Below are 12978 nucleotides of genomic sequence, written 5' to 3'. Positions count from 1 at the left end.
AAATCTACGTATTACTCTGTGAAAAGATTTATTAAATCTACATACTTAGACTTCAACAAACAAAATTTGATAACACAATCCCATGGGAAAAAATGGAACTCTCTGCATCAAAATCCACAGTTAATTCCCAATTTACCACGAAAATCGTCTGTAGCTGCATTTAGATTGGCAACAGGCCATGATTGTTTGGCCAAACACCTGCATAGAATTGGAATACATCAGTCCCCTAACTGTCCATTGTGCAACTCAAACCAAGAAATGGATTCGGAACACCTGAAAATCTGTGCTTCAGTGGCTGGTCATGATAATATCTTTGAAAAATATTGGAGTGCAAGAGGTCAAATGACTTTATTGTCAAACGCCTGGCATTAGAAAACAACAACAACAACAACTTCTGTAAACTTAAGAGGAATATTAAAACGTAATTAATCGTCGTGTCTGTTTAGCTCAGTTGACTAACGCTTGTTGTTATAAAATCCTATAAACCCAACTTTGCAGGTTCAAGTCTCCTCGCCTCCCAAAAGGTAAATTATTACAAAATTAAAAAAAAATACATATTAGATATGGATGCAATGCACAAATTACGACGTAGTAGATAGAGAAAAGAGAAGGAGATTGAGTGTATGTATATTTAAGAAATGGTAATATTTAAAGAAGTAGAGGTAGTGACATCTAGTAACTAATATATTAACTTCTTGAGTAATAGTTGAATGGAAAAGTATACGTGTGTGCCCGGATACTAGGAAAATACTAATGAACTGTGAGATAAATTTCAAACTGTGAGGTAAAGTCTTTATCTCACTAGTGGAATAAAGTAATGTTGAATAAAAGCCTACTTTACAAACGCAAAAGTATTTAGTAAAGGCATGTTTTTCGTTATGGTCATGGATAAAGAGTTCTTACGTAACACTTTCCACTTGATCTGCACTATGACTGTTCTACCTCACGTTTTCGATGTTCAGGCCGTTGACTGGGAGGCAGCGAAATCCATGTTGGAAGTGGATCAAAGTGTGGCTGCTGTGGACTGGGCTGAACCTGGCACAAGGGCTGGTCTTGAGGTTCTCAGGACTTTCTGTTCGTCAAGGTTAAAATTTTTTGCGTCCAAGAGAAATGATCCCACTGCAGAAGCCCTGAGCCATTTGTCACCGTGGTTCCATTTTGGTAAGTTAACACATAGGTATCAACTCCATATGTAGATGAAATTATTGGGGATCATCAGTGTGGTTTTAGGCGTAATAGAACAACTATTGACCAGATATTTTGTATTTGACAGATAATGGAGACAAAATGGGAGTATAAGGGTACAGTGCATCAGTTATTCATAGATTTCAAAAAGGCATATGACTTGGTTAAGAGAGAAGTTTTATATGATATTCTTATTGAATTTGGTATTCCCAAGAAACTAGTTCGATTAATTAAAATGTGTTTCTGTGAAATGTACAGCAGAGTTCGTATAGGTCAGTTTCTGTCAGATGCGTTTCCAATTCACTGTGGGCTAAAGCAAGGAGATGTACTATCACCTTTACTTTTTAACTTTGCTCTAGAGTATGCCATTAGGAAAGTCCAGTATAACAGAGGGTGTTTGGAATTGAATGGGCTACATCAGCTGCTTGTCTATGCAGATGACGTGACTATGTTAGGAGAAAATCCACAAACGATTAGGGAAAACACGGGAATTTTACTTGAAGCTAGTAAAGCGGTAGGTTTGGAAGTAAATCCCGAAAAAACAAAGTATATGATTATGTCTCGTGACGAGAATATTGTACGAAATGGAAATATAAAAGTTGGAGATTTATCTTTTGAAGAGGTGGAGAAGTTCAAATATCTTGGAGCAACAGTAACAAATATAAATGATACTCGGGAGGAAATTAAACACAGAATAAATATGGGAAATGCCTGTTATTATTCGGTTGAGAAGCTTCTATCATCCAGTCTGCTGTCAAAAAATCTGAAAGTTAGAATTTATAAAACAGTCATATTACCGGTTGTTGGTTGTGAAACTTGGACTCTCAGTTTGAGAGAGGATCATAGGTGAAGGGTGTTTGAGAATAAGGTGCTTAGGAAAATATTTGGGGCTAAGAGGGATGAAGTTACAGGAGAATGGAGAAAGTTACACAACACAGAACTGCACGCATTTTATTCTTCACCTGACATAATTAGGAACATTAAATCCAGACGTTTGAGATGGGCAGGGCATGTAGCACGTCATGAAAATCTGGAAATGCATATAGAGTGTTAGTTGGGAGGCCGGAGGGAAGAAGACCTTTAGGGAGGCTGAGACGTAGATGGGAAGATAATATTAAAATGGATTTGAGGGAGGTGGGATATGATGATAGAGACTGGATTAATCTTGCTCAGGATAGGGACCAATGGCGGGCTTATGTGAGGGTGGCAATGAACCTCCGGGATCTTTAAAAGCCAGTAAGTAAGTAACACATAGGTATCTCAAGTTTTGTTTCTTCCCCACCGAGTATACCCATTTATTCATGTTTTAAAAATATATGGAAATTATGTGGCTGTAGTGAGTAAAAATTTTCCAAATAGGTTATTTGGTTGTAAAAGTGTAAGAGAGTTTAGCAACTCAGGCATACTGTCTGCGAAAATTGTAAATGTTTTTAAAAATGTCAGAGAGGGATTGCTTATTGTCGTTTATTATAACAAATATCTTAAGGTTGTGAAGCTGTCAGTTATTGTAAGAAATGGGAAACTTCAAACCTAGCGACAATTCCTAGTCAGGTCTGTCATGCTCCCAGCTTCTGACAAAGTGGCAGGCAATAAAGTAATAAAATATAATGTTCCAAAAGGCCTGGGTATGGTACACAAAACATACGGTGTTACAAAGAAATCACACCATAGCTGGTGCAGCGGTAGAGGCGAGAATACAAAAATTAATATATCAATAAGCAAACAATGATACAACAACAATGTTAGTAAATAAATTACACTTAATTTCTTTGAAGACATAAAATTCGCAGCGTGTAATAAAGAATAAACAAGTACCTTCTTACTTAAAATAGACAATGTTATTACTTTCATTTTAATTTTAATTTAATTTCTTACAATAATAGGTAAAAGTTCACGTCACACCTTTCACCTTGTGGAGGCACACCAATGTGCCACATCACACTGGTTGCGGAACACTGCTCTATGGAGACTGCTTTTATGTAATTTCGTATGCTTTCCTTCCTGGCACATTTGCAGATATTTCTGTTTGAGTGTTGAATGCTGAGTAATTTTACTCTGGCTTTTGCGAATTTTGTATTTGAGGGAGGTGAAATATGATGATAGGGACTGGATTAATCTTGCTCAGGATAGGGACCTATGGCGGGCTTACGTGAGGGCAGCAATGAACCTCCGGGTTCCTTAAAGGCCATAAGTAAGTAAGTATGAAGGTTGTACTCTGGTACTTACACAGTGAAACGAAAACCATTTATTGATAAGCTTACTTGTTGATCATAAACAATAATCCATTCGTCTGAATAGTGTGTTATTACTATTAGAAATGTCTGTAACACAGGGCAGGTGTCTGTACAGCGTTGCATCCTGGTTGTAAAGGAATATAAACCAAAATATTCGGAGTCTGTGGATGCATTCTGTGAGGAGGCCATTGTGCGGCGAGAGCTAGCAGACAATTTTTGCTTCTACAATGACAAGTATGACAGCTTAGACGGGGCTTACGTTTGGGCCAAGAAGACTCTTAATGACCATAGGTGAGAAGTGGAAGTTACTTTTAAATAAGTGTGCATTGAGAAGGCGGATTTTGTTTTGATTCACAGCAATGAAACTTAATGTAAGATACATCACACACAAACTGGGTGAATGGAGGGAGGATTATTTCTCTACAGTTCATACTGAAAACGTTAATCTTAAGTATTATAGTTGATGCGGAAGTTCGTAAACCTTTTTGTTTCCCATGGCAATAGGGCTTTTTTCAAGACACTTTTGTCTTTTTGGGATTTGTCATTTTAATATCACAGTACATACTACAGTATTATGAATACTGGATAGCTCACTTGGTAGAGCTTTGGTGCGTTTAGCCAAAGGTTCCGGGTTTGATACCTGGCCCCAGAATTATTCAAATCAGCCTCACAGGGAGCTACACCTGAAAGCAAATTTTGTATCACAGTATTATGTTACTGAATCAGTCTCGAATTTTTCAATATGTATGGAAGTTTGTGTTTATTACGGGTTAAAGAAAATGAAGTTTCTAGTACAATAAAACAAACATTTCCCACATACCCTTTTGTTTTAGTTAACTGAGGAGTGAAGACATTGGAGGTCACTAGAACCATTTGTGCCATTTACGGGGAGAATGTCATTGGGGAAAGTATAGTAAGAAAATTATTTTCTCGTTTCAGAGAGGGCCGTTTTGACATGAATGATTCTTCATATTGTAACTTTTATTCAACAATAATGTGACTTTTATTTCTATCTTTAATCACACACCCGTCAACAGTGGGTATTCCACTCAACACAGCAACACAGTAGTTGTTATTGCACTCCACACAACGCACAACAACAATGACTATTCACGTGGATTATTGAGAAGAACAACAATGTACTCCTAATCTCAACTAATGTTCATAAAACACCATGTACAAAACAAAACTGTTCAGTTCTCAGTTCACAGTTCGTTTGCCTTGGCTAGTTCTTCTAGCTCACTCACTCAAGTTCCCTGTACGTCGAACCCAAGCCTTCCAGATACAGTTCACTACATATCGAACCCAAGCCTCTGGATACGCCACACTCACCTGGATACTGCCACAATTACAGACTCACTCAAGTTCACTGCACATCGAACTCAGGACCACCTTGCTTGCTGCTGTCCAAGACTTGAAGGCTGACTGAAGGTGAACTAACTCTCTCGCAGCTGACTGACTTCCATCAGCAACTCACAGTGTTATTTATTTACCATGATCGTCTAGAATATTCTGCATCGCGAAGCATCTGGACCTCCACAACAATCTTTTTTCAGATGTTTCCCCTGCTCTCTCCGCTCTGCGTCGTCTCGTAGTTTTCCTTCCCCTCGCCCCATACCGCATTTCAGCGCATACCAAAGATCGAGTTTCGTTTCCCTGTGCCTTCCTTTCCGCTGGATGCGTGCACACACTGCCGAGGCAACCAGACATGACCAGAACGTTCCAGACAGGTGCCACAATATTGAGAAAGAGTATTTGACTATTCTAGCTCGATTGCAACTGATGTCTAGACCAATCATTGCAATATAGTGTATGTAGTATAATTACTAATCACTTCACAAAACTCCAGCATTGCCAAAATAGCTAAATCTGGAGACTTCCTAAATGTTTATTGGCGATATTTTGTATTTTCTGCTGTTAAAACATGTTTTAACGAGCTTTGACAATCCATTTTAGGATGAAATATGAACAGATTCATTGATAGTGATAAAAATACGGCCACTTTAACTTTGCTCCTTAATAATTTTTCATGAACTATCGTTGGCAATATTGCATAATGCATATTGCATATTGTTTCTATTTGTAAATTTCTTTATCTGATTTTTTTTAACTTTTTAAACTTTACAAAGTAATGAGATACTATTGTATAACACAGTTTACAAGCATTTGTAATCTTTACTTGTGATTTGTAGGTTAAAGGCCTCCTGCACATCACTCTAAAAGGCTTATTGTGCATCCCATTGGAATGGACACTAGCATTGTCTTCCAAAATCTGTTCCTTGGACTAGCAACAGTATTTTGGTTCCAACATTAGTGTCCATTCCTAAATCTTCTCTTGTTATGGAAAGGGAAAATCTTTTTCTTTCTAGAAGTGGACAGTCAAACAGGATATGTGAGGTAGTTTCTTCCTCCTGTTTGCACATTTGACAGATGGGTTCCTCTTTATAGAGTCCCACTGTGCGTGTTTTCTGAAGTGACCATGACCAGTAATTAATGCAACTACATTTCTCATTCCTCTTCTGTCCAATTTGGGCAGAGATGAAGAGAGAGAGTTGTTTGGACATAACATTAGTTTCCTGGCCAGTTTTTTTTTCAGGGTAGGATTGCCACCTAATTTGGTGTCTTTTCTTAATCTATGTTTTAACTGAGATTTTGGTAGTGAGTAAACTGATTCCAACCGCGAGTTCAGGTCCAACAAAAGGTATCTCCATACTCTTTTTGGCCAATTGATCTGCATATTAATTTCTCTGAATGCCTTGATGCCCTGATACCCACCACAGTTCTAGCTTGTTATGAGAAGACAGGACTATCAAGGCATTCAGGCAGTCCCATACCAGTTTTGCTTTTACCTGGCCTGAAGAAAGTTCTTTTGAAGTACTTCGACTGTCTGTGAGGATGAGAATTCATTTACCATAGTAACCCTTCTCAAGTTCTCTGAGTGTGCAGTTTAAGATGGCGAATACTTCTGCCTGGAAAATTTTGCAGTATTCCCCGAGGCTTATAGTGGTATTAGTTATAGGAGATAGGCCTTACATGCCTGTGCCCAAAGTCGTCCCTATGTGGGATTGTGATTTGTAAATTGTTAATTTGCAATTTAATCTTGTGAAACAGGCTTTGATTATGACAGTTTAAAACGAATATTTTATTGGTTGACTGTTGAATACTTTTAATATAAATGTGTTTGAGATTACCCTTCAAAACCTACAATTTTGGTGCAGGCTTCATTAAAATATCACGTTTTTGCTTGGCAAACTTTTCTTGTTAATTGTTGCTGTTGAAGACAATATAATTTGTTAAAAAATTAAGAAAAGTATTTATTTATTTGTTTGTCTGTTTACTTTACTGAAATTAGGGGAATATAGTAGAAAATAGTAGAAAGTTAAGTGAGACGATAGAGATAATGAAAATAGGTGCGAAGTATGGTGGGGGATAGAGAAGCATAGTATGGAGAAAATAAATGAAATCAGAAAAATGGAATGTACACAAGGTACAAACGTAATAACGACAAAATTTGTCGATTAGTTCTCATGCTTTCTCATATGATGAAAATAAATATTAAAACTCCTACAAATGAAATTATAGATCCACTAGATGATACTACATTTCATGCTGTATAAGCATGTTGAATATTGGTGTAGTAAGGATTAGTAACAAGTATTATTAGAAAGGAATTGTAAAAGTGCTCATTTTGAATGAACTGAAGCAAGTCATTAGACTTCAAAGGTGGGAGTATGGAAAAATTTAAATGGGAACAAAAGTGAGAGACTAGTAAATAATGAATGAATGTAAAGGAAGGAGAAGGATATAATGAGAAACTGTAAGTATGGGCCTAGATCATAATATATTATATACCCAGATTGCTCGGTCTTATAGGCTTTCACAGTAACAACTTTTGTCAGGTAATATGCTGCCATCTAGTTGTTACATAAGGAGTCACATCGTAACTCCCATTTGAATTGCATTAGCGACTGTACTGCCATCTCGTGTTCGTTTACAGCGGACGGGTGGCGATCCTGGCGGTTGTTCTCTTCAAAGTGATTTTAACACAGGGATGAGTTATCTGTTATACATAAGATCTAGGGTATGAGGTATCAACCTAAATTATAAGAGCGACCATAAAAAAAGGTATATTTATAATGAATGTAATAGTAGTACCGGAACAAAATTGAGATCCACATTACATGGATGTAATTGTGGACACAAAATATATCATACCATATACTTTATTGATTGGTTGATTGATTCATTTATTTATTGGCATTACGAAACTTACACTATATTTCATACAGTTAGAAAGTAAACAAATAACACGTTACATAGATTTTGAGATTTATATATGATGATTGTTTGTTACAGAAAAGATAAAAGGCAATATTTGTACACACGGGAACAACTGGAGAAGGCATTGACGCACGATGACTTATGGAATTCTGCACAACTTCAGCTTGTGAAAGAAGGGAAAATGCACGGTTTTCTTCGAATGTACTGGGCAAAGAAAATTCTTGAATGGACAGATACTCCAGAGAGAGCCTTGGCTGATGCCATCTATCTTAATGACCGATTTTCTCTGGATGGTAGAGATCCCAATGGATTTGTAGGTAAGCTGTGCAAATGTTTGTATATACAGAGTGCGGCAGAAACCATAAGCAGGTTTTAATTATAGATTATTTTGAATATGGTGGGTTTATTGTTGCGGATATGTGGCAGGCCTGTAGAGTTGACCTGGAAATGATTTGGCATTTTTGTGTTCTCTCTCTCTCCTACATTTTAGTTAGCCATGGAGTGCTGGACAGTAGGGAGTGTATTTGTGCTGTTGAATGGTTTGTGATAACTCAGTCCATCACAGAAACGCATACAGCATTTCAATGAGAACTAAACTGACGTGATTCTCCTTCTAAGGATGCTATTCATTGATGGATGAGACTACAATGTGAAGAAGGAAGTGTGAAAAACAAATCACCACCTTGTTGACCTCGTTCAATTTGCACAGAACAAAACATAGCACAAGTTCAGGAATCTGTGGTTCCAGGAAGATGGTGCAACGGTGCATACTGCAGTAGTGAGCACTATAGCCTGCAAAACATTTTACCAGGACATTTAATTTCCCAGTTTGGAAGCATACCGTGACCACCTCGTTCTCCAGACTTTACAGCCGCTGACTTTTTCTTAAGGGGCTCTCTGAAGCACAGAGTGTTTGAGACCAGACCACGAAACCTGGAAGAGCTAAAAAATCAAATCCAGGAGGCGGTAAACGGTGTAGAGCCAGTGAAAAGTAGTGTTAGAATTCCAGTGCCACATACAACAGTGCATTCAAAATAATGGTGTGCATGTAATAGTAATATGCGTTACAAGAGCGGTATGTTGACGTTTTCATGTTCGAGGAAGAGATTGAAAAAGAGAAATGTAGTTGAGCTTTTTTAATTTCCGAGAACATGAAAACAAACATACCGCTCGTGTATTGTACATTATTTTGTGCGAAGATCGTTTATTACATACCTGAAAGAGGAATTTCTAATTAGTTGCAATGAAATCTCCATCTTGGTTTCTGTTCAATGACGGCAACTTTGGAAAACAAATATATCTATCTTCAACATTGTTCCTATAAAATGTTTTCTGTGTTTACTATACTGCAGCAGGCCGTGATATACGTCTGTCTTTTTTTTCCCCCAGTCTATGATGAGTCTGGAATCTTGTTGATTTTTTCACGGCTTCCTTAATGTTACTTGCATTACAAATGCAGTAACTTTTGTGGTGTTGTAGAGTTTACTTAATTTTTGCAAATATTTAAAAACAATAATTAACAGTGCAATTTAGGTGAAATTGCAGTGGTAAGTTTCCAATTTATAATTATTACTATATTGAACGTCTTTAAAAATAATATGTTAAAAGCCTAAAGCAGTAAAATGAATATGACGCTTAAGCGGTAAGAATAGGGAAATTGTTATGTATGTTACGTTGGGAATACTGAATGTGGTATTTCACACTTACCGCGTATTGGTTTTGTGCGGAAAGCAAGCAAATATGCACGATCTCACACAAAAGACATTGTACTGAAAAAGTGAAAACTGTTTTTGAAACTCCAAGAACTACAGTTTAATGTAAACTAGAATTGAAATAAATCGTACTTAAAACACGCTTAGTGTTTCTGCCACACCCTGTATTTATTTTTATAACTAACAAGAAGAAATTGTCGTATTGATATCATAGATTTGTTTGGATTTTTTCAAAATACATAATATGTATTAGGACATATTATGTCCTGGTCTTTTGTGTAATGTATAGTAATAGGTTTTAATGGGTGCTTCTGTATCAGTTACTGTATTACCATTTCTCGAACAACATATTAAGATGTAAGCATTTGTTATATTAATATGATTATTTTTTTTATATAGGTTGTATGTGGTCAATCTGTGGAATCCATGATCAAGGTTGGGCTGAGAGAGCAGTCTTCGGGAAGATCAGGTACATGAATTATGAGGGCTGCAAGAGGAAGTTCGACATTCTTTCTTACATTGCACGGTGGGGTGGTAAGAAGCACAAGTGACTGTCGAAGATATACTGTGAGTGTATTCATACTTTTGTAGCTATATTAACAGTGCCTTTTATTTTTATTGAGAGAACGTCTATTCATCAGCCGCAATATATAGATGTTCTGATGTACAGGAACTGGGGACATGTTCCTGAGAAGAAAACGTTCATAAACCACTGGAGAAGAGAAGAAAGTGCGTTATAATTGTTACATTTTGTCTGAAATGTATGGTACTTTGGCACACCCACTTCTTGTCACTCCAACAGTAGGACACTTAAATTTATACCTTTAAATTTGTAGTTGGTATGATCAGTTTGAATTTTTCCGAAGAGCACCTCCCCACCTCCTGTAGAGTTCATTGGAACAATATAATGTACTCTTACTTAACCAGAGTAACACTTTTTCTACTCTGTCACGACTAAAGAATATTTCACTGAGGCCCGGTTTCTTCAACCTATATGTTAAAATGCACCTAATATAGCGTTAATTAACTGAAAGTTAAAAGTATAAATTGCTGTAAAAAATATTGCGTTTCTTTAACTTTACATTTCATATTTTAAAATTCTGTTTGTTAACTCTTTGTTAGGACCAGAGATTCTAGAGTTTAACCATAACCTATAACCAAGTATAGGCTCAATTCTGTTTTCTGAACTCTGACAATTGCGATTCTCGCTTGTTTCCATTGTCTGATTCAGAGGGGATAGAAGTCGATCTGTGATAGAAGCCTTTCTATTCTCTCAGGTTTAATTTATGCTTCTTTCCTCGTCTGTATTACAGTAACATGGAGCGGAGTATTGGTATTGCTGTTGTGAAATGAAAAACACTGGAACAAAAATAAATCATGGGACTAATTACACTTCGTTTGAGAGAAGCCTTCTGCTGGAAATAATTTCACAGTATAAACCAATTATTGAGAATAAACAAACGGATCTAAGTTGAAACCGAAAAGTGAGGCTTAGCAGAAAGTAACCTTACCTTTGTATGAACTTCTGTTCTGTTAAATCACTGAAATCATCCGCTCTGTTCATGTATTCATGGATATCATTTTCTAAATAATCAAGATATAAAAGTTCAGCATCTAACACACCAGCCACATTGAATACTTCTATGCTAACAGAGAGTTAAATGATTGAACTGCATGAAATTGGGCAGTTAAATTAACATGGGTTTTAATAGCCTGTTAGTACTGATAGGAATTGAAGAAATGGGTCATCTGTTAAGTTTATAGTTGAAATGGAATAACATGCTGTTATAATTTAACAAAGGTTGAAGAAACCAGGCCTGACAATATGTGGTTTCAGAATAACAAGAAATGTAATTCTTTTGTCATAATGAATGTAATTTTTTATTCTGGGAAGGATGTTACTTAACTAAAATTTTGTGTCATGTAACTTTGTTCCAACATAATTTTGTTAGAGCAAACTTTCAAGATATACAAATTGAAGCAGTTTTTCAAACAAGGGCACATTTACAATTTTACAAGAGGAACAAAAAACTGAATATTTCAATATAAAATACCGACACAAAATCAGTTCTTTAACATCATATACTTAAAGCATTTTCAAGAAGATATGATATAATTTTATTCTTTCTGTGACTGCTTGAAAAGGGTTAATTATAATTTGAAAATTCTTCATTTTGAGATATATATTGTTGTCATTCAGGCAGATATTTTAAGAAATAATGCTTATCTACATGGCAACAACTTCACTTTTATGCCGATAAAATTAACTAGGAGATGTAATCAGAAGAAAAAATAGATTAAATTATAACAAAACAGATTTTTAAAGTTTGATTAAACTTTAAAATCACTGTAACTCAAAACTGGACTTAGTAATTTCTGCCAGAAAACGATGATATATAGTCAGGGTTAAGTGTAAGTAATGTCGTTAATTCTGGTGGTTATTCCTTTAGTAAAGAGCAACAAAAAAGTCAAATACCATTTTGCTATATTTTGTATAGTTCTCCAGAAAAACGCGCATTTTAAAAGACATGAACTTTGCGATTGTGCAACACTGTATCAGTAGGGAATGCTCGGTATGTTGTGTTGCTCTGAACAACTCCTTCACCTGGCTTGTTTTGAAGAGGGAAGTGGAAGGTCATTGCCATGTACATTTTTTTAAACTCATAAGAAAAATTCAGGTGAAATAACACTTAATTCTTGTGTCTAAACTGTGTTAGAGAATGAAGAATGAACAATGCTCATTTCAAGTTAAACAAAATAGCTTGGATCATTTTATTTAAAATAAACTCCACAACTTCATTTTAATGAAATGTTCAGAGAACACAGACAATAACATATGCTTATTCCAAACTAAATTTGAAAGATTAAGAAATATTTTCTCACTCTCATTTTAATTGAATATTCTAGACAGCATAAACAATAGTGATGCTTATTAAAAAAAACAGAAGCTGTGATATGCTTATTTTGCATTAAACAAACGAAAGTAGAAATATTATTTTTAAACTCTTCGATTTACTTTTAATTAAATATTCAGTGAACAGAGGCAATAAGAAAAACATATTTTACGTTAGACATCAATTTAATTATTTAAAAAAACTCCGCAACTTAATTTCAGTTATGCATGTACAGTCTCAGAAACAAAAAAATGGCCTGATTCCTGGAGCTACTTACACAGCACGATTCACACCACAACAATTTAGCAACACTTTTCAATCCAGTATTATTTGAATCGTATTGCAGCAAGGTATTTCACAACTAATGCAAAAAGCACGAAATTCAACTGAAAATAAAATTCAATTAATGCCTAAGAGTCATTATTAAATAAACACTATACAGTACAACACCCTGGTTATATCAGTTCATCGCAAGCATTCTGATAGATCTGTGCTACGCTTCTAGCTTGCAGACTACAAAGTTCAGGTTTAGGACACTATTGAAGAAAGAATTCTTTTAATTAATTACGAAGGTTAATTTTGTTTACCATCATTCTTTTTTACTGCACAATTTATAAATCTTCATATATTATCAAGAATAGATCAATTTTCTCGCATCTTTTCAAATGTCTT

General features: G+C 35.7%; 1 protein-coding gene across 2 annotated transcripts in view; it reads left to right on the top strand.

The window, feature by feature from the left end:
- The window catches only part of LOC138694166 (deoxyribodipyrimidine photo-lyase-like), a 42438-nt gene extending 29710 nt beyond the window's left edge, over positions 1-12728 (top strand). For both annotated transcript variants that reach the window (XM_069817749.1, XM_069817750.1), the window contains exons 7-10: positions 963-1161; positions 3518-3710; positions 7776-8017; positions 9812-12728. In XM_069817749.1, coding sequence (XP_069673850.1) covers positions 963-1161; positions 3518-3710; positions 7776-8017; positions 9812-9963 — 786 coding nt within the window. In that variant the 3' untranslated portion in view covers positions 9964-12728. The remainder of the gene's footprint in view (positions 1-962; positions 1162-3517; positions 3711-7775; positions 8018-9811) is intronic.
- Positions 12729-12978: the final 250 nt, after the last annotated feature.

The sequence above is a fragment of the Periplaneta americana genome, chromosome 2, assembly GCF_040183065.1.
Source record: "Periplaneta americana isolate PAMFEO1 chromosome 2, P.americana_PAMFEO1_priV1, whole genome shotgun sequence".
NCBI classification, from domain to species: Eukaryota; Metazoa; Arthropoda; class Insecta; order Blattodea; family Blattidae; genus Periplaneta; species Periplaneta americana.
The sequence above is the reverse complement of the archived record's forward strand: the minus strand, read 5'-3'. Positions and strand labels throughout refer to the sequence as shown.